The 19521-nt window shown below is 39.4% G+C and overlaps 1 protein-coding gene across 2 annotated transcripts in view; it reads left to right on the top strand.

The window, feature by feature from the left end:
* Nucleotides 1-1170: 1170 nt before the first annotated feature.
* Snx13 (sorting nexin 13) overlaps nt 1171-19521 on the top strand; it is a 110456-nt gene continuing 92105 nt past the window's right edge. Inside the window, exon 1 of one of the 2 annotated variants that reach the window (XM_052185934.1) lies at nt 1171-1469. In XM_052185934.1, the coding sequence (XP_052041894.1) occupies nt 1455-1469 (15 nt within the window). In that variant the 5' untranslated portion in view covers nt 1171-1454. The remainder of the gene's footprint in view (nt 1470-19521) is intronic. The other variant, XM_052185935.1, reaches the window with a different exon arrangement.

Raw genomic sequence — 19521 nt, 5'->3', positions numbered from 1 at the left:
ATTAATCTGCCAACACTACAGTTATATTTTGTTATATTGTAGAAGTTAGGATGTTCTTGTTCCAGTAACAGAAAAATCAGATATTAAATTGCCCAGTAAAAACAAAAAACAGTTTTGCTATAAACTCACTGAATGGAGCAGTGAGGGCTTTTCTTTAAAGTCTGTATGATATCCTTAAATCAAATTTTCCTTTGAGGGACACAACAGAATACAGGTAACACAGGGTTTGTAATGCATTTGCTTTATTCACTGTCGTGAGAATTTATGAGTACCTCCTTAAATTACATTTACCACAATAGTACCACTGTTAAGGGCAAAGATTCCAGTACAGAGGAAGTAACTGCTGCCTTTAGTTTTCCACAATCCCTTTTATAAACTTTTTTTTTTTTGTAAGAATGCGATACAAGTGTTTTATTTTTCAAGTCCAAACACTTCTCAGTTTCCTTGTAAAATGGATTGTAACAGCAGAGGCTTTTCAAGAAAACTACTTCACAGCAATTTAGGAAGAAGCAGGTGATTTTTACTATCATTCCTGTAGAAGTGGACTGGGATAGGTGTCATGGTATCAGCAGTTCTAGTCACAGAATTTCAGAGTTCAGTCTCATTTCATTCCTAAGTACTTACAGAGACATATGTTGAAATGCGTTCACTCTTATATCTAAAAATAAGTATTTAAAAAATAAAACTCAATAAAGCTGTGGAGACTACAGCTACCGGGCAAAAGCTGATTGAGTTTTAAGACTATGAAAGAATCACCAAGCCTTCAAGCTTGCAGGTTCTGGCCAATCAGAAAAGCAGTAGCCTTTAACTCTGCCAGGATCGGGGTGAAGGCGATCTGCCCTGATCACATCTACAACCTGTCGCGCACCCAGCACAAGACTTACTGAGCGCTGGGAGCATCAGAGGCAAGTTTCGGCCAAAGTTTTGGAATGAGGCGCGGCGCGGGCGGCAGTTTCAGGTCACCTCGCGACGGAGGGGACGGCAGCCGAGTGTCCCGAGCACTCTACGGTCTCCACAGGGTCGGGGAGATGCGAGGTGGAAGTTTCTCCGCCGGCACGCAGCCTCCGCTGTGCCACCAGCCCGCAAACCGGCCACCACGGTGGTCCGCGATCCAGCCAGCAGCCGAGGACCCGGGTCGCGCGTGGCCCAGCCCCCGCCGCCGTCCCTGCGCGCGCCGGCGCCATGGAGACAGTCACAAGACGCTCGCGCCCGGCGCGCCAGCCAATGGGAGCGCACGTCGCGGGGAGACGCGGACGTCGCTCTTCCAAGATGGCGGCGCGTCCGTCGCGAGCAGCCGGGCCGGGGGGAAGCCAGCGAAGCCGAGTAAAGCCGCCGCCCGGGACAGGACTGAAGCAGCAGTTGCCGCCGTTGGCGGCGGCCCGGGCAGTTTCCGCTGCTGCTACGGCTGTTGCCATGCGGCGAGGCTAGGGAGGACCTCACTCCCTCGGGGTGTAATGATGTTAACAGAGGTAAGCGGCGCCCAGTGTTTACCTGAGAGGCGGGTGAGCGGCCGGCGCCAGCCCTTCACAGACGCCGTTCCCGGCGCTGGGCCCGACCGGAGCCGAGGCCCGGCCGGGCAGCCGCCGGGTTCCTACAAGTGCCACCGAGTGGGCGCGGTGCTGACTCGGCAGAGTTCCACCTCCTCCTGCCGCCGCTCCCCTTCGCCCGAGCTGTCGCTCCTTGGTGGAGTCCGCTCCGCTGCCCCGAGGCGGTCGTGCTTTCCCCGTCCTGGTGCTGGCCCTTGTCGTGCCCGGGTTGCGTGCCCGGGTTGCGGGAGCCCTTCCCCTCCCGGCTGGCTCACTCTCCTGGCCGTGGCAGCCGGCCTGAGCGATTCTGCCTTTCACCCCTACACTGGCTGCTCCGCGAAGTGAGCCAGGTTCCTCCAGCCACACTCGCTGGCCTCGTGCCCTCCTCCCCTGCCCCCACATCCCGTCACGTTCCTTCAGTCCCCTGATCCCAAAGTTCAGTTTGGCATCCACCTTCAGGACCTGCGGTTGGCCCCCTTACTTCTCGCTGTGGAACAGTTTTTCCTCATTTGACCTGAAATGGAAGTAGGGCAACAAGGATGAACCAATCAGTTTCCCCTTCCTTAGTACCCACTGTCCAGACTTTTGAAGAAGTAGTGTTTGCCTGCACTAGCAATACTTTAAGGGGAAGAACTTAGTCGGTGCAACTAGTTTAATGACCAGAGGTGACATAGCTGTGCGAAAGGTCTGTTGCAGGTGTGGATATCTGACGCTTGTAGATTTGATTAAATCCCAGAAGCTGCTCTCTTAGGTTCTGTAAGGATCCTGATGTTAGGGACTGGTTTAAACATCTTTGTGAGCTGATGTAAGGGTAATAAACAGCGTTGATGGTCATTGGGAAACAGTCCTACACGGGGCCAAAAAGGACATCAAACATTCGACACAGTGGATTTTACTGTGAAGAGCGGTAGTGCAATAGGACACACTGGACTTTTCCAAGTTTAGGGAACTTGTCTAGCTAAGAAGCCTTGTACTTTAGTATTTGTTTTCATCTGTGCCCAGAATCTGGCATACACCACGTGCCTGGGAAATCCCTATTGGTTGATTGTTAGCTTATGAACTACGAATTTCTAGGAGTTAGACATTCACTTTAGGTTTCCTAATTCTACATATTTCTGAAGTTACTTTCATTGTCACAGACTATGGTTATAAGTTGTCATTAGTTGTAGATTTAAAAATGCAAATAGCATTTCAGTTTAGTTTACTCTGAGATTTCAGTGAGAAACTGTTCTTATATCAGAATTAATAACTTTTCAGTGGTGTCTATAATATATTGCATGAAATGTTCTTTTGATAAAAACTTTTCATAGAGTTTTGATCTTTTCCCATGAAAGTAGTGTGTTAATACAAGGATACTGCCTTGATTTGGATACCCCGAGGATTCTAAACGTCTGCATTTTAATATGACTTCATGTTTCAGTGAAGCATTTTAAACGGGTCAGCGATGGTAGTAAGCTGTCCTTATGCTGTGTGTACATCACACAATCTTGTTGGTGGCAGAGCCAGTGTGCAAATGCTGGCAGTTCCTGTAGAGCTATTTTATCAAGCAGTACTTGGGGCTGCTGCTCTAAAGTAAGACTCGGATTAAATTGTACTTTGATCTCATCTCTGATTTTCCATAGACATTTTATAGATAAGCAGACTGAAGCCCAGAGACTTGTCCAAGGTCAAACAGTTATTAGTGAAATAGTTGACACTAGAAATCGCATCTCCTGACTCAGCTCAGAAACCAACCACTTTGCTCAGCTGCCTTTCAGCTTTCTTGACCATCTTACTTCCTCATCTGAATATTGTCATTAGTTGAGCAGCAAACAATTCATTACTTAAGAGTTTTGCTGAACTTAGTTTGTCTTTTTTTTTTTTTAAGCCCCATAAACAGTTCCATTTTGAAATACTGTAGATAAATGACTTTGTGTGTCTGCAAGTGATAGCTTACACCACTCAGCAGGTCTTAGGACTTAGGGGCTATGATTTAATTGTTAGATCTCAAAATCTAATGAGATGCCCTGCATCATGAAAGGGTTTCTTACTTTTTTTTATTAGTCATGTTCAACAGGCATTTTCCCTGGTCAGAAGGCAGTGAGTTAGGTGATATATTGTCACTATTAGCTGTGTGACAAAACAGATCGAGAAGGTGAAAATAACTTGATTAGAAACCACAGAATAAGAGTCACACTTAAGTCTTATTTAAAGTTCCGTGGTGTGTGGTGACCTCCCACACAGTGTGAGATCCCTCCTCCTCCCTTTTCTCTCCCTTTTTCCTTTCTCCTCCTTTCTTCCATTCCTGTCCTTTTTAGTTTGTTTCCACTTTTGATATTGTCACTATGCTAGTCTTAATAAAGTAAAGTAAGGTACATATATGATCATAATATCAATAATAATGATTCATATGAAAATATTCACTTGCATTTATCAAATTATGTATTTAATTGAAACTTCAGGAATGAGATAACATGAGTTATTCATTAAGAGGTATTTTAAATAAGGTAAAAAGGAAAATTACTCAGTTAAGCAAACTAGTATCTACATTAAACTTTGAAACCTGTAAAAGACACTAGTGTGAATGAAAGTATAGGACTAGTTTGACTAGTTTGGCAGTTCTCATTTTTAACTTTTTGGCTTACTTTTTTGCCTTAAAGTATTTTTTTTTTTTTTTAGTGCATCTGAATTATTTGGAAGATTCTCTATATATTTTGTATATTTGTATATCTTTATATTTTCCATCATGGATGAGAGACAGGTACTTTTAATATTCAGTTAAGATTTCTTCCTCTGATTTTTGTCACTATAAGAGTTAATATTTTTAATGCTTCTCTTATAACATTTGCAGAAATTTATTTGAAATATTTGATAGTTATTTGCTTAATATTTTCTGGCTTTCTGCTTATGAATAGTGAACTTTTCATCTCAAAACTGGAGCTTTTTTATCGTCAAGAGTTAGTTTTAATTAGTGTGAATTTTCTCAGTATTGTTAAATATTGTTAAATATCACTGAATTTCATTAGTAAACTTTTAAAGTTTTCTTTCTTTCAGAAGCTCTACTGATTCACAAGCTATTATAATTCTGGAAATAGTTTATGACAGCTAAGTAAAAGTACTAGGATATGGAGGAAAATGTGCTGAGTTGATTGTGGTAATGCGGCACAAGGCTGTTTTGTGTAATCAGTTGTCAGTCATTTGCCATTTCTGTGCCTGGACAAACAATGAACAGGCAGGATGGTTCAGACCTGCAATTGTGGCACTGGGAAGTGGGAGCAAGTGGAGCCAGGCCAACATCTGGCTGGTAAGCCAGTCTGGGCTGCGTGAGACCCTGCTTCAGAAACAGACAGCAGCCGAAAAAGAGAATGAGAGATGCAGTGAGAGGCAGAGATAGAAGTGCCTAGACCTGTATATGTGGAGCACTGAGTGAATTTTAAATAAAATAGTTTCTATCTGTGTTAAAGCACTTCATCCAGCTTTATTGATTTTTAGATATGTACACTGGTTTTTTATTTCAAGGTTAACAGATATGAAACAGATGGAAATGACCTTAATTGTAGGACTTTTAGTAGTCCCAGCTTGTTAAGAAATTAAAAGGCTTTGTGGTTCAGATGAATTAGGAGGATACTTGTTCAAGGAAAATGAAATCAGTTTCCTCTCTGGAGGACTGCTCATTGCTTTCTTTGGGTGATTGGCTCAGAAAGAAAGTGATATAGTTATAGCTTATTGCAAAGTTATGTGACCATGGAGATTTCCAGAAATGCTTGTGCTTTATGTGGTTAAGCTTAAGACTTAGTGGATGGTTGTGCATCACGGAAAGGGCTGAGCTTCTAGGGACCCTTTAGTACATAACTGTACACATACACTTGACTGTAAGTACTATGTAAAATATTATGGCAGGTTTTTATTGATTAGTGTGTTTATGGTGGAAATACTCTTGGGATCGATTAATTCTTAAACTATATGAGCTGCTTCTTTAATTATTTATTAATGGCATTATAAAGGCTGCTAACCAGAACAAGAACTTCGGAGGCTTATTGGTATTCAAGGCATGTGAAGAGGTGTGAAAAGGACTTTGCAAAGGGAGTGGAAGGTTTTCACTGGAATGACCCTGTCTTGCTAGTGTACACTTTCCTTGTTTGGCATGTTTAGAAGAGCTAAGCTGAATAGTATTTTATTTTGTTGAAAAAGGGTCTCATGTAGCCCTCACTGTTCTTGAATTCTACATAGAACAGGCTGGTCTTGTCTGCCTGCCTCTGCCTCTCCAGTGCTAGGATGAAAGGCATGTGCTACCACATATAACTGAATGTTACTATTTTTTAATTTAATTTTTTTATTTTATTAAATTTTTTTTCTTTAGATGGGGTTTCCCTGTATAGCCCTAGCTAACCTGCAACTTGCTCTGTAGACCAGCTTACTTTGAATTCACTGAGATTCCCCCTTGACTCTGGCTTCCAAGTGCTGGGATCAGAAACGTTCATTACCGTATTCAGCTCTAAATGAAATTAAAAAGAAAATCAAATCTCTCCCTTTATGGCTTCTCTATCTCTGGGGAATAGGAGCAAAGTGACTGTAAGAGTGACACATGGTGGATGACTCTAGGAGACAGAACCTAACAGACACCGGGAACTATCAGACATGAACTCACAGAGACTATGACAGCATGCTTTGGACCTGTACAAGTTGAAACTAGACAAAATTCTAGCACTGAAAAGGGGAACTAGACAAAGAATTCCATCCTTAACCAAGAACCTCTTTGTCATTAATATCTACTTGGTGTCAATGTTCAGTATTTTTCAATGGAGTGTTACTGGGTGTATTAACCACATTTTGGGGAAGACCTCATGTCTAGGAGTACAAAGTGCTATTTATGCTTTTTGTAGGCTTTTTGTTTTGTTCACTTGTTTTTATTACTGTTGTTTGTCTTATTGTATTGGATAGTTTTGTATCAAGTTCATAGAAAAAAAAAAAAGAAACGTTCATTACCATCATCCCACCCTGTCTAGAAAAACCATCAAAAAAAAAATTAAATGAATGTTTTATTTTCACAATCTTGTATGTTTAATAGAGTACAGTGTGGTATTTTGAATTAATGTATATAGTTTGAAATAATTCAGTAAAGCTAAATAACATAATCCATCACCTCACTTTTCTTTCATTATTTAGAGAATTCTTGATTCCTTTCTGTAATAAAATTATTGTAGGTAGGACTTTACATATTTAATACAGCGCATTTCTCTGTGCAAGTGGAAAAATTGTTTACTATTTCTAGCCCAATGTGACTGTTAATTTTTGGGTATTATCATTTTACCACAGTAAATTGGGATACATCTTTCCTGAGTTGAAAGCACAGTTTAAACCTCTAAAAGAACAAATTATATCAATATAATTTGACACATACTCGTACCTCAATAAAAGCAGCATGTTGTTGAGTATTAATAGCAGTTACAGCCTTTCCAGCTTCTACAGTCATCCTTTTTAAAATGAATGTTACTTAGTTTTTTTAAATAAATACTTTGGTACTAGTCCCTCTGTTTAGTTTGTTTATAAATTTCTCCCTATTTGAAATGTTGTAGCCTTTGACCAACCATTGCCATCTCTACCAGATGAACTCTGATAATGCCCATTCTTCATTTATATATGAGTTCATTTTGCAGTTTGTATGTGAGATTGTGAAGTGTTTCTTTGCTTGGTTTACTTCATTTACCATAATGAATTGCATGCTCACCCATCTTGAATTAAATGCTCCCTCTCTTCATCCTGATGGACTCTTTAAGCTGATTAGCTATTTGAATGTTGTGAAAAGTGTTGTAATGTACTGTGCACATATCCCTTTAGATGTGTATCCAAAGTTTGTATTGTGGGATGATATAGCTTTTTCTGCTTCAGTGTATTTGAAGAATGGCTATGTATCCTTTTCCATGACTGCTATACTCATTTCTGTGCTACTGTTGGTATCTTTCAGCTTTTTGATAATAGCTACTCTAATAGGTAGATATGAAATAATATCTTCATTGTAGCCTTAATTTGCATTTTCCTGATAGTGAACAGTTTTTCATTTCTATGTTGGCCTTTTGCTTATCATTAAAATGGGGTATTGGTTTTCTTAAATTGAAAGGTTAGAATCCCTTATATGTTGTGAACAGTAAACCCTACCACAGTTATAGTTATAAGTATTTTCTACCATTATGTGAGTTTTTAATCTTTAAACTTTACTTACCGTCTCTCTCTCTCTCTCTCTCTCTCTCTCTCTCTCTCTCTTGCTCTCTGTCTCACTGTCTCTCTGTCTCTCTCAGTGTCTCTCTCTCTCAGTGTCTCTCTCAGTCTCTCTCTCTCTCTCTCTCTCTCTCTCTCTCTCTCTCGATCTCTCTCTGTCTCACTGTCTCTCTCTGTCTCTCTCAGTCTCTCTCTCTCTCTCTCTCTGTGTGTGTGTGTGTGTGTGTGTGTGTGTGTGTAGAAGCCAGGAGTTTTGGGAGGGTGTCCTTCTCTAGTGCTTGCTTCATTTTTGAGATAGGATCTCTCAGTGAACCTAGACCCCACTGATTGTGCTAGGCTTGTTAGCCAGTAAGCCCCCTGTATTTACTCTGTGTCTGTCCTCCCTGGCAGAGTTGTAATAGATACTAGATTTCTGCTGCTCAGTACATAATCTATGCTGGTGCAGGTCATTTGAACTTCCCATCCCAGAACTTTAATTTGGGGCCTCAATGGGTCCAGCATATAAAGTCATTTGTGTACTAGCCTGGTGACCTGAGTTTATAATCTCTAGACTTCACATGAAGGTGGACAGAGAAAACTGATTTCACAAAGTTGTCCTTGGATACAGACTAGAAGTGTTCTCTTTCCTCCATCCTGTGCACAAAAATTTTAAAAGGATTTATTTTTAATTTTTAAATAATGGTATATATATTTTCAAGAAATTTAAGGGGCTTGACTTCTGTATTTTTTTTCAAGTTTTCAGAGGTTGAACATCAAAATGATGTGATTATTTTTATTTTTATTATTTTTGATTCATGTCCTTATTCTCTTTTTTATTTCTTTCTGTTGCAATAGGATTTTACTGTGTAACACAAATAGGCCTTAGACTTTAGATCGTCCAGTCTTATTCTTTTGAGAACTAGAGTTACAGATTTGTGTCACCATGCCTCCTGTCTATAAGGAGGTGTTATGATTGCAAACAAAAGCTAAAAAAGGTGATAGATATTTTAGTTAACACCTACAACTGAAGGCCTTTCACATGCTATGGAAGTGGTATGCTCCATCAGTGACCTTACACGCCAAATAGTTTGATGATCAGTTTTTCACAGAAGTTGATAGAGGATTGTATAATTGGTATACTATTAGGTTATGATGAGAAGCTCTGTGACACTGGTATATATTTACACATTTTTTTATCATTTATTTGGGGGAAATAAGTTAAACGTTGGAGTGGATTTGGGAAATAACTTCAAGATTTCAGGCCTTTATAAATCATATGGTCATTGCAAAATGTTATGCTGTACATCTCTTACTGTAAACAGTACCAGCGCTTACATGCAAACTTTCGCAGATAATAAAAGGCTGTATGTTTTAATGTAATCATATTGCTAAGTGTAGTACTCACATTTACTGAGCATTTGTGTTATTTCTAGTTTACATTGAAAGGTTTGAGGGGATATTTGAAGTAGATTGAGATAGGTGAGTCAACAAAGCTGAATAACCAAGTAGCAGTGAAAAATGGGGAGCATGAACTAGAGAACAAAAAATGGCTCTGTCCTGAGAGTCCCCAGTGCTGGCCGATGAAGAGCAAGCTTCTCAGATTATGGATTTTAAAATTTGTGATTTCACAGATTGTCATGTATTTCTCACATGGCAATACTCTAGAATTAAGTTTCTATTTTAGAGTCAGGTTTTATTTTGATAATATAATGTCCCCAATATTCAGTAGAGAGAACTTTGAATTACAGCAAATGATAGCTTTTAAATTACTTTAAATATTTTAAAAAATATTGTGATTGAGTAAATGCGTATGTTTGAATAATGGTGGTGTATACTTAAGTCTGTTGCTAATATTATTACAGGAGTGAGACAACATACAAATCAGCTTATATGCTGAGATTATAAGGAATGAATCACAATCCCTGTTTAATGATGGGATAATGAAATAGTCCTTTGAACTTTGTAACCATTAGTTTTCTTATGAGTAAAAAATGAGATAATAACAACCTTGGAAAATCTGTGAAAAGAAAATTGAAACATGTTATTATAAATAATATTTATAAGGCTTTAGTTAAAATTGTACTGGAGGTAGATTTGTTTATCAAATGTGACTGTGGCTACTTTGTGTTAGGCACATGCTAATAAGATCTGGTGATGCGGTGAGTCAGACCAAGAAACCTGTGCTCAGACGCCTCAGTGTCACAGCTAAATATAGTTCTTTGCCATACTTTGTCAAACTGAGGTCTTAAATTCCTTTGCCAGAATGAGACAAATTATCTGATTAAAGAGTAAAATTAAGAGGAAAAGAAGGTTGGAAAATGTGTTTCAAAGTTGAATCTGACTTGGCTTAGCCATACAACTCCAGGCGAAGCTATTACTGCGTTTGGATGAGCTGGCTGTCCTGATTCAGCTTCTAACAGCAACACTGTCCTCACTTCCTGAACACCTGCAGTTGCTCTAGAAAAGAAACCAGAAGGCTAGGTAGAAAGTCTGTGAATCTTGTTTTTTTTCTTCCATGGGTGTTGGGAGTCTATGGCATTCATGCTATAGGCAGATGCTCTGTCACTAAACAAAACCTGTAAGACCTTTGAGTCTGTTCTTTGTTTTTTGAAAGATTTGCATATTCTTAGAGTAGTATATCATATTTTACTGACAGACTGCCAAATCCCATTAGCCTAGTGAAAATAATACTTGCACCCAGGTCTGATTGCTGTATACTTGATATTTACTTATTTTATTTTTTTCATACCAGTGTTTGTTCTTGAGGGTGATGATTAAAGTTGCATTCCCACAGTCTGAAACAGAACGTTAAACTGGGGACTTCACACTAAAGTATGTGTTGATAGAAGGAATCTTAAACAGTCCCCTCAAGAAAAATTAAGACAAGTGAAAAATAACTTAATATGATTGCTTATGATAGTACAAAACAGCTGATTTTCATGGTACTTTGTTGAATGTTTCAGTTTGATGACTTTTAATGATCCTGTAAAAATTTACAAGTACGTATGAATAAAAAATGTTATCATTGATTTCAGAGCTGGAAAATTAGGGGCAGGGAACATTGTCAAAATGTTCAGGTCCTACCTGATTCTCTGAATTAAAAATACTTCTTAGTTACACAGAATACTACTGGGTCATTTTGTCCATCTATCCATCCATTGTTTACAGAAGTAATATGTTTCAGGATAGTTTGCTGTTAATAACCCATTTCTGCCCTGTTCAGATGTTTAAACTAGTGATTTACATAGCATATTTTGTAGCATGAGAAGCAATTATGTGTCAACTGAGATAGTCATTGTTAACTTTGTAGCACTGTTTTCTCCAGTTTCCCTCAACGCTCATGCCTTTCTGAAAATCCTAAAATGAATCTTGGCTCCTTGAGCTTAATCCTTGACCTGAATCTCATATTTGAAAAGTCCTTGGATGTTGCTTTGTTTAATCTTGAATTGGTTTTATTCCTGAAAGATTGAGCCGGTTTGTGGTTTGGAACAAGCTAGATATGTAATCCTTTGCATTGTGAGTTTTCAAGTTTTTTTCTTTGTTATTTGACGACCAACATATGCAAAAAATAGCCTTTCAGGTCAGCATCTCTTGAGGTTTGGAGGTTATAAAATGGATTGAAGTGGTAATGTTCCAATGGGAGAAATAACTGAAACAGAAGTTTCAGTGTGTTTGTTACTGTGTACATTTTATAAGGTAATGATGCAACTTCAAGATATGATGATATATATTACCCAGTGTTTCTTTAAGCCATAATATACATTGTAATTCATTCTTAACTTCTGCTTCTGAATTTGAAATAAACCTTTTTCTTTTTTAAATGACAAACAATATTAGTGTTTAATCAGACTGCAACTGTTTTAGAATTATCAGTTTTTATGTATTACCTTTATATGTATATGTGTATATATATATATATATACACACACACACATCTATCTTTCTTTTTTCTTCTTTCTTTCTTTCTTTCTTTCTTTCTTTCTTTCTTTCTTTCTTTCTTTCTTTCTTTCTTTCTTTCTCTCTCTCTCTCTCTCTCTCTCTCTCTTTCTTTCTTCCTTCCTTCCTTCCTTCCTTCCTTCCTTCCTTCCTTCCTTCCTTCCTTCCTTCCTTTCCAATCTTTCTAATCTAAAACCTAACTGTTCAACACAAAACACTGCAGTCATCTGATCCTATTAGAAAGAACTTGGCTAGAGGGAGATTAGAGAAAACATAAAAAAAAGAATACATAAAATATACAAAACTAAATAATAGACTTTAGAAATTAGTGGGGATTAATTACATACAGGTTTTAAAAATGGACTTTGAGGTTATTTTCATGATTTATTAAAGTTCATTTTACAATCATGAAATCCTCCAGAATGAATGTCCAATACTTTAAAAAAGTTAAATAATAAAATTAATGTAAAACATATATATGAATGTTATATGTTATTATGTTAATATGGGGCCTCTAATACTTTGCGGTGGTTTGAATGAGATTGACTCCTGTAAACTCATATGTTTGAATACTTGGTCCCCAGTTAATAGAATAGTTTGGGAAGAACTAGCAGGGTTGGCCTTTTTGGAGAAAGTGTGTCACTAGGGGGTAGGCTTTAATGTTTCAAAATGTGTAATGTTTCATTGCGCTCTCTGCCTCCTGCTCCTGGTTCTAGATATAAGTTCTGAGCTGTTCCTGACACCTTGCTTTAGTTTTGCCATCATGGACCCTAACCTTCTGAAACCATAGGCCCAATTAAGTTGCCTTGACTGTGGTGTTTTGTCACAATAGAAAGTAGCTAAGATACTCTATACATATCACAAATTGACTTAGTTTCTCAAGGATATCAACCAAACTTGGCATATCAAGTTGCAGTAAGATTAGGTCCATCATACAACAGGGCCATCCACAACAATCTTCTGCTGAGGCTAGACAATTCATCCCAGTTAGAGGAAAGGGATTCAGAGGCAGGCAGTGTAGTCACAGACAGACCCTGCTCACACTTTAGGAATACCACAGGAAGACCCAGCTGCACAACTGTGACATATGTGCAGAGGGCCCAGGTCAGTCCCATGCATGCTCTCTGGTTGGCAGTCTCTGAGCCCCTGTGGGCCTAGGTTAGTTGATTCTGTAGGTTTTCTTGTGGTGTCCTTGACCCTCCTGACTCCTGCAATTTTTCCTCCCACTCTTCCACAGGATTCCCCAAGCTCTGGCTACTGTTTGGCTATGGGTCTCTGCATCTATTTCCATCAGTAAAGCCTCTCTGATGACGGGTATGCTGGGCTTCTGTCTGCAAGTGTAGAAGAATATCATTAATAGTGTCAGGACTGGGCTCCCTCTTATGACATAGATCTCAAGCTGTGCCAAACATTGTTTGGGCCTTCCCTCAGATTCTGTTCTATCTTTTAAGTCTGTACATCGTGAAAGCAGGACAGATATTGTGTGTCTATGGTTTTGTGTCTGGGTTGAAGCTGCAAAGCTTTCTGCAAGTCAAAGGACATATTTGGACAATCAATAGGACAAATCAGCAGCCTACAGATTGTGAAAAAATCTTGAGTAACTCACATTGAGTAGAGGGCTAATATCCAAAATATACAAAGAACTCAACAAGCTAACCACAAAGAAACCAAACAATCCCAATCAGAAAATGGGGTATAGAACTAAACAGAGAATTTACAACAGAGGAATCTTGAATGGCTGAGAAGCACCTAAAGGAAATGCAAATCAAAACAACCCCGAAATTCCACCTATACCAATCAGAATGGCTAAGATCAAAACCTCAGGTGACAGCAGAAGTTGACAAAGATGTGGAGAGAGAGGAACACTCCTCCATTGCTGGAGGAATTGCAAACTGGTACAACCACTCAGGGAATCAATCTGGAGGTTCCTCAGAAAATTGGAATTAGCTCAGCTATACCACTATTGGGCATATACCCAAAAGTGCCCCACCATGCCACAGGGGCAAGTGTTCTACTATGTTCATAGCGGCCTTGTTTGTGTTAGCCAGAAACTGGAAACAACACAGATGTACCACAATAGAAGAATGGATACAGAAAATATGGTTCTTTTATACAGTGCAATACTACTCAGTTATTAAGAACGAGGACATCCTGAGTTTTGCAGGCAAATGGCCGGTACTAGAAAATATCACTAGAAAATATCATCCTGAGTGAGGTAACTCAGACCCAAAAAGACATGCATGGTATATACTCACTAATAAGTGGATATTAGCCAAAAAAGTACAGAATATCCAGGACACAGTCCACAGAACTCAAAAAAGTTAACAAGCTGAAGGGCTCAAGTGAGGATGCCTCAATCACACTTGGGAGGGAGAAGAAAGCAATCCCAGGAAGGAGGGTGTGGGAGGGAGGGACCTGGGTGGGAAAGGGGACATGGAGGGGAAGAGGGGAACATGATCAGGTATTGGGTGGTGGTGGAGGAACAGGAGTGAAGCCCTGAGGACCAGCAGGAAGAATGGAAACAGGCAACTTCAGTAGGTAGGAGGTATGGGGACCCTCTAGAGTGTACCAGAGACCTGGGAGAGGTGAGAGACTCTCAGGACTCAAAGGGATAGACCTTAGATGACATGCCCTACAGCAGGGAAAGGTAACTTGTAGAGCCTACCTCCAATAGAAAGATAGGGCATCAAGTGGAGGGATGGGGTTGCCATCCCACAGTCAAAAACTCTGACCCAGAATTGCTCCTGTCTGAAAGAACTGCAGAGACAAAAACAGAGAAGAGCCTGAGGAAAAGGAGGTCCAGTGACAGGCCGAAATTGGGATCCAGCTCAGGGAAGGCTCCAAGTCCTGACACTATTACTGATGCTCTGGTGTACCTAAAAACAGGGACCTATCATGACTGATCTCTGAAAGGTCTAACAAGCAGCTTAAAGAGTCAGGTACAGATATTTGCACTTAACCAGTGGACAGAAGCTGGTGACCCCTGTGGTTGAATTAGGGGAAAGCTGGAAGCTGCTGAGGAGGAGGGCAACCCTGTAGGAGGACCAGCAGTCTCAACTAACCTGGGGTCCCAGATCCCTCAGACACTGAGCCAGCAACCAGGCAGCATATACCAGATGATATGAGGCTCCCAACACATTCAGCAGAGGACTGCCGGGGTCTAGACTTAGTCAAAGATTCACCTGACCCTCAAGAGACTTGATACCCCAGGGAGTGGGGAGGTCTGGTAGGGTGATGGGGATAGGGGCGTCCTCTTGGAGACAGGAGAGTGAGTGGTGGTGGTAGTGGTGAAGGTGGAGGAGGAGGAGGAGGAGGAGGAGGAAGTAGAGGTATGGGATGTGGTTAAAGAATAAATTAGAAAAAAAAAACCCTAAGTCTTGATTTAAAGGTTTTCATCTTTATCACAGAAATGAAAATTTACATTCTTGCTGTAGTCTTGGGTTTCTTTCTTATTAAGACATTGATTGTTTTCCTGATCGGTCCATTGAGGAGAGTGGAGTGTTGAAGTCCCCCACAATTATTGTGTTAGGTGCAATGTGTGCTTTGAGCTTTAGTAAAGTTTCTTTTACGAATGAGGGTGCCCTTGTATTTGGAGCATAGATGTTCAGAATTGAAAGTTCTTCTTGGTGGATTTTTCCTTTGACCAGCAAGAAGTGTCCCTCAGTGTCTTTTTTGATGACTTTAGGTTGAAAGTCAATTTTATCTGATATTAGAATGGCTACTTTTTTGATTTTTTTTCAAAATTTCGTACTACTTGATTAATTAAGAGGTATAGAAATATTATTTTTCCATTTTTTTGAAGATAGGAAATATTACTTATGATGTATTTTAATTGGAAGATGACCTCTCCACTGGAAAATAATACTGATTACAGTGTTTTTTGTTTTTTTTTCAAAATTACGTACTACTTGATTAATTAAGAGGTATAGAAATATTATTTTTCCATTTTTTCTTTTTCTTGTATTTTGTTTTTGTGTGTGTGTGTGAGTGTGTTGTGTATGTGTGTTTATGAGCATGGGTGACGGAGGCATGTGTGTGTGTTTGTGGATACCAGAGTTCAACATTGGGTATCTTCTCTATAATTCTCCAACTTAATTTTTTATCTTTGTAGTACTCAGGATTCAACTCAGGGCCAATTCATACAAGGCCAAATTGTCACTACTAAGCCAAATTCCATCCTGTTTCAGTCTCTTTTGAGATCAGATCTATCACTGCATCTATAGTACATCTTTTGGCAAGACTGGCTGCTCAGTAAGCCCTCAGATCTGCCTGTTTTCTGAAACTGGAAACGCATGTGCTATGCCCAGCTTTTTCTGTGGGTCCTGGGGATCTGAAGTCAAGTTCTTATGCTTGTATAACAAGCAGCTTACCTGAGCTTTCTCCCTAGCTCCTAACTTATCTATCTTAAATGATCTCTTTTTATGTTTTTTCTTATGTATATGCATATGAAAGACTTCATTAAATTTAGAAAAATTACTCAGTATAATGCTGTGAATTATCTTCTTTGATAATTATCATTTAATTTCTAAGTAGTTTTTGTTTATTGTTAATACTCCTGTTCAGTAAAAAGTAGTTTCTTAGTAAACTGATTTAACACAGAATTCAAGGACAAATAGAATGAAGTCAGCAAATCCTCAGAAAGGGAAGTGCAGTGGGTGAGGGTGTATCCTTGGGAATTGGAGGAAGAGAATCTGGATTTCCAAGGCCTTAGCTGTGAATGGCTTATCAGAGCTGTCTTTAGTTATGCTTGTACTTACTCAGTACATATTTTAGGAGTCTACTCTATGCCACATCAGCCATACAACATGAACAGAAAGGCTTTTAAAAGAGTATGAGGTAGATTGTCCATGTGTATTTTGAGATGACTCAGGATATCTAGTAAGTGGAATAAAAAGAGTGTTGGATTCCATGTATCCATATGCACTGAAAGCCTAGCTTTGCTTTGGGAATTAGTTCTTTTTAATGTGCCTGCAGATTTCTATCAATGGAGAATTTTGTAAATTGCCAATGTCCTTCCATGTGCTGCACATTTGGAAATCGTGATGCTAAGATTTCCATCCTTGGTTCTTCTGATGCAATTTATAAACAACATATCCTTTTTTAAAAAAAATACTTTTATTCTAAAATATTTAAAATATTTTATTAGATATTTACTTTACATTTCAGATAGTATCCCCTTTCCTCATTAACCCCCCCAAACCCCTATCCCATCCCCCATACCCCTCCCCCTGTTTACTACAACCCCTCCCACCCCACTTTCCTGATCTGGTATTCCCTTACACTGGGGCATCAAGCCTTCATAGGACCAGTGGCCTCTCCTCTCATTGATGTCTGAAATGGCCATCCTCTGCTACCTATGTAGATGGAGCCATTGGTCCCTCCATGTATATACTCTTTGGTTGGTGGTTTAGTCCCTGGGAGCTGTGGGGGTACTGTTTGGTACATATTATTGTTCCTCCTGTAGGGCTGCAAACCTCTTCAGCTCCTTGGGTCCTTTCTCTAGCTGCTCTATTGGGGATCCTATGCTCAGTCTATTGGTTGGCTATGAGCCATGGGTATTTTGATCTACCTTCCAAGAAGGATCAAACTATCTACACTTTGGTCTTACTTCTTGAGCTTCATGCAGTCTTTGAGTTGTATCCTGGGTATTCTGAGCTTTTGGGCTAATATCCACTTATCGATGAGTACATACCTTGTGTGTTATTTTTGTGATTGGGTTACCTTACTCAGGATGGTATTTTCTAGCTCCATCCATTTGCCTAAGAATTTCATGAATTCATTGTTTTTAATAGCTGAATAGTACTCCACTGTGTAAACATACCACATTTTCTGTATCCATTCCTCTGTTGAGAGACATCTGGATTCTTTCCAGCTTCTGGCTATTATAAATAAGGGTGCTATAAACATAATGGAGCATGTGTCTTTATTACATGTTGGAGTATCTTCTGGGTATATGCCTAGGAGTGGTATAGCTGGGTCCTCAGGGAGTACTATTTCTAATTTTCTGAAGAACTGCCAAACTGATTTCCAGAGTGGTTTTACCAGCTTGCAATCCCACCAGCAGTAGAGGAGTGTTTCTCTTTCTCCACATCCTCTCCAGTATCTGCTGTCCCCTGAGTTTTTTGATCTTAGCTATTCTGACTGGTATGAGGTGGAATCTCAGTGTTGTTTTGATTTACATTTACCATTTGATTAAGGATGTTGAACATTTCTTTAGGTGTTTCTCAGCCATCCAGTATTCCTCAGTTGAGAATTCTTTGTTTAGTTCTGTACGCCATTTTTTAAAATAGGATTATTTGGTTCTCTGGAGTCTAACTTCTTGAGTTCTTTGCATATGCTGGCTATTAGCCCTCTATTGGATGTAGGATTGGTAAAGATCTTTTCCCAGTCTATTGGTTGCAGTTTTGTCCTATTGTCAGTGTCCTTTGCCTTACAGAAGCTTTGCAATTTTATGAGGTCCCCTTTGTCAATTCTTGATCTTATAGCATAAGCTATTGGTGTTTTGTTAAGGAAAATTTCCCATGTTTCCATATGCTCCAGGTTCTTCCCTGCTTTCTCTTCTATTAGATTCAGTGTTATCTAGTTTTATGTGGAGGTCCTTGATCCACTTGAGCTTTGTACAGGGAGATAAGAATGGATCAATTTGCATCATTCTACATGTTGACTACCAGCTGATCCAGCACCATTTGTTGAAAATGCTGTCTTTTTTCTACTGGATGGTTTTAGCTCCTTTGTCAAAGATCAAGTGATAGGTGTGTGGGTTCTTTTCTAGATCTTCAATTCTATTCCATTGATCTGCCTACCTGTTACTGTACCAATACCATGCAGCTTTTTATCACTATTGCTCTGTAGTATAGCTTGAGGTCAGGGGTGGTGATTCCACCAGAGGTTCTTTTATTGTTGAGAATAGTTTTTGCTATCCTGGGTTTTTTTGTTATTCTAGATAAATTTGGAAATTTCTCTTTCTAACTCTATGAAGAATTGAGTTGGAATTTTTATGGGGATTGCATTGAATCTGTAGATTGCTTTAGGCAAGATGGCTATTTTTACTATATTAACCCTGTCAATCCATGAGCATGGGCGATCTTTCCATTTTCTGAGATCTTCAGTTTCTTTTTTCAGAGACTTTAAGTTCTTGTCATACAGATCTTTTACTTGGCAATGGCATATCCTGGTAGTAGAACATTAAAATTATTTCTTCCCTTCCCTTCCTGATATATTCCCTAGTGTATAAGACTTGTTCAAGAGCAGGAATATTACTAGTTTCTGTTGTTGTAGAAAATTGCTCATGACTTTTGACTAGATGATGAGATAGTAATGATAAATACCAAATATGATAATAATTAAAAAATGAAAGACTAATCAGTCTTGGAGAAGGCTGCAGGGCAGGTGGCCTTTCCTTATACAGTGAAACTTTTGGCTTTATGGGAGTGCTTCCTTTTACTAGAACAGTGTGGGTCTAAAGGGAAGCTTTAGGAAGGAGGGAAAAGTGGGAAACTGGGTAAAGAGAAGTACTGTGGTTAGAACGGGACTGATAGTCATGGTATTGCTTCATGATAACAGGGCTCAGAGGTTCAGAAATAGTCTAAGCCTATGTTGACCAATCCTGTGGTGGGCTATAATTGGATATTGGATGAAGAGTCCTCGGGCAAGTCTAACTAAAACTTTGATGTATTGAGCTCTTAAAGGTTGTAGGGCTGTGTCCTCTTTAGAGGGTTTGGATTTATTCTGTGGGATATAAGGAGATACCCAAAGTCTGTGGTGGTGTTCTATAGTTTCCTTAGTGAGTACAGTGGTTATATGTTGCTTGTTCCGATGTGGACCAGCAAGGCTCCAGAACCTCTTAGCCTAGCCCTAAGTTTTGCCCTTTTGTGCTGCTTTGGGT

The sequence above is a fragment of the Apodemus sylvaticus genome, chromosome 6, assembly GCF_947179515.1.
Source record: "Apodemus sylvaticus chromosome 6, mApoSyl1.1, whole genome shotgun sequence".
NCBI classification, from domain to species: domain Eukaryota; kingdom Metazoa; phylum Chordata; class Mammalia; order Rodentia; family Muridae; genus Apodemus; species Apodemus sylvaticus.
This window is presented reverse-complemented; position numbering and strand designations above follow the sequence as displayed.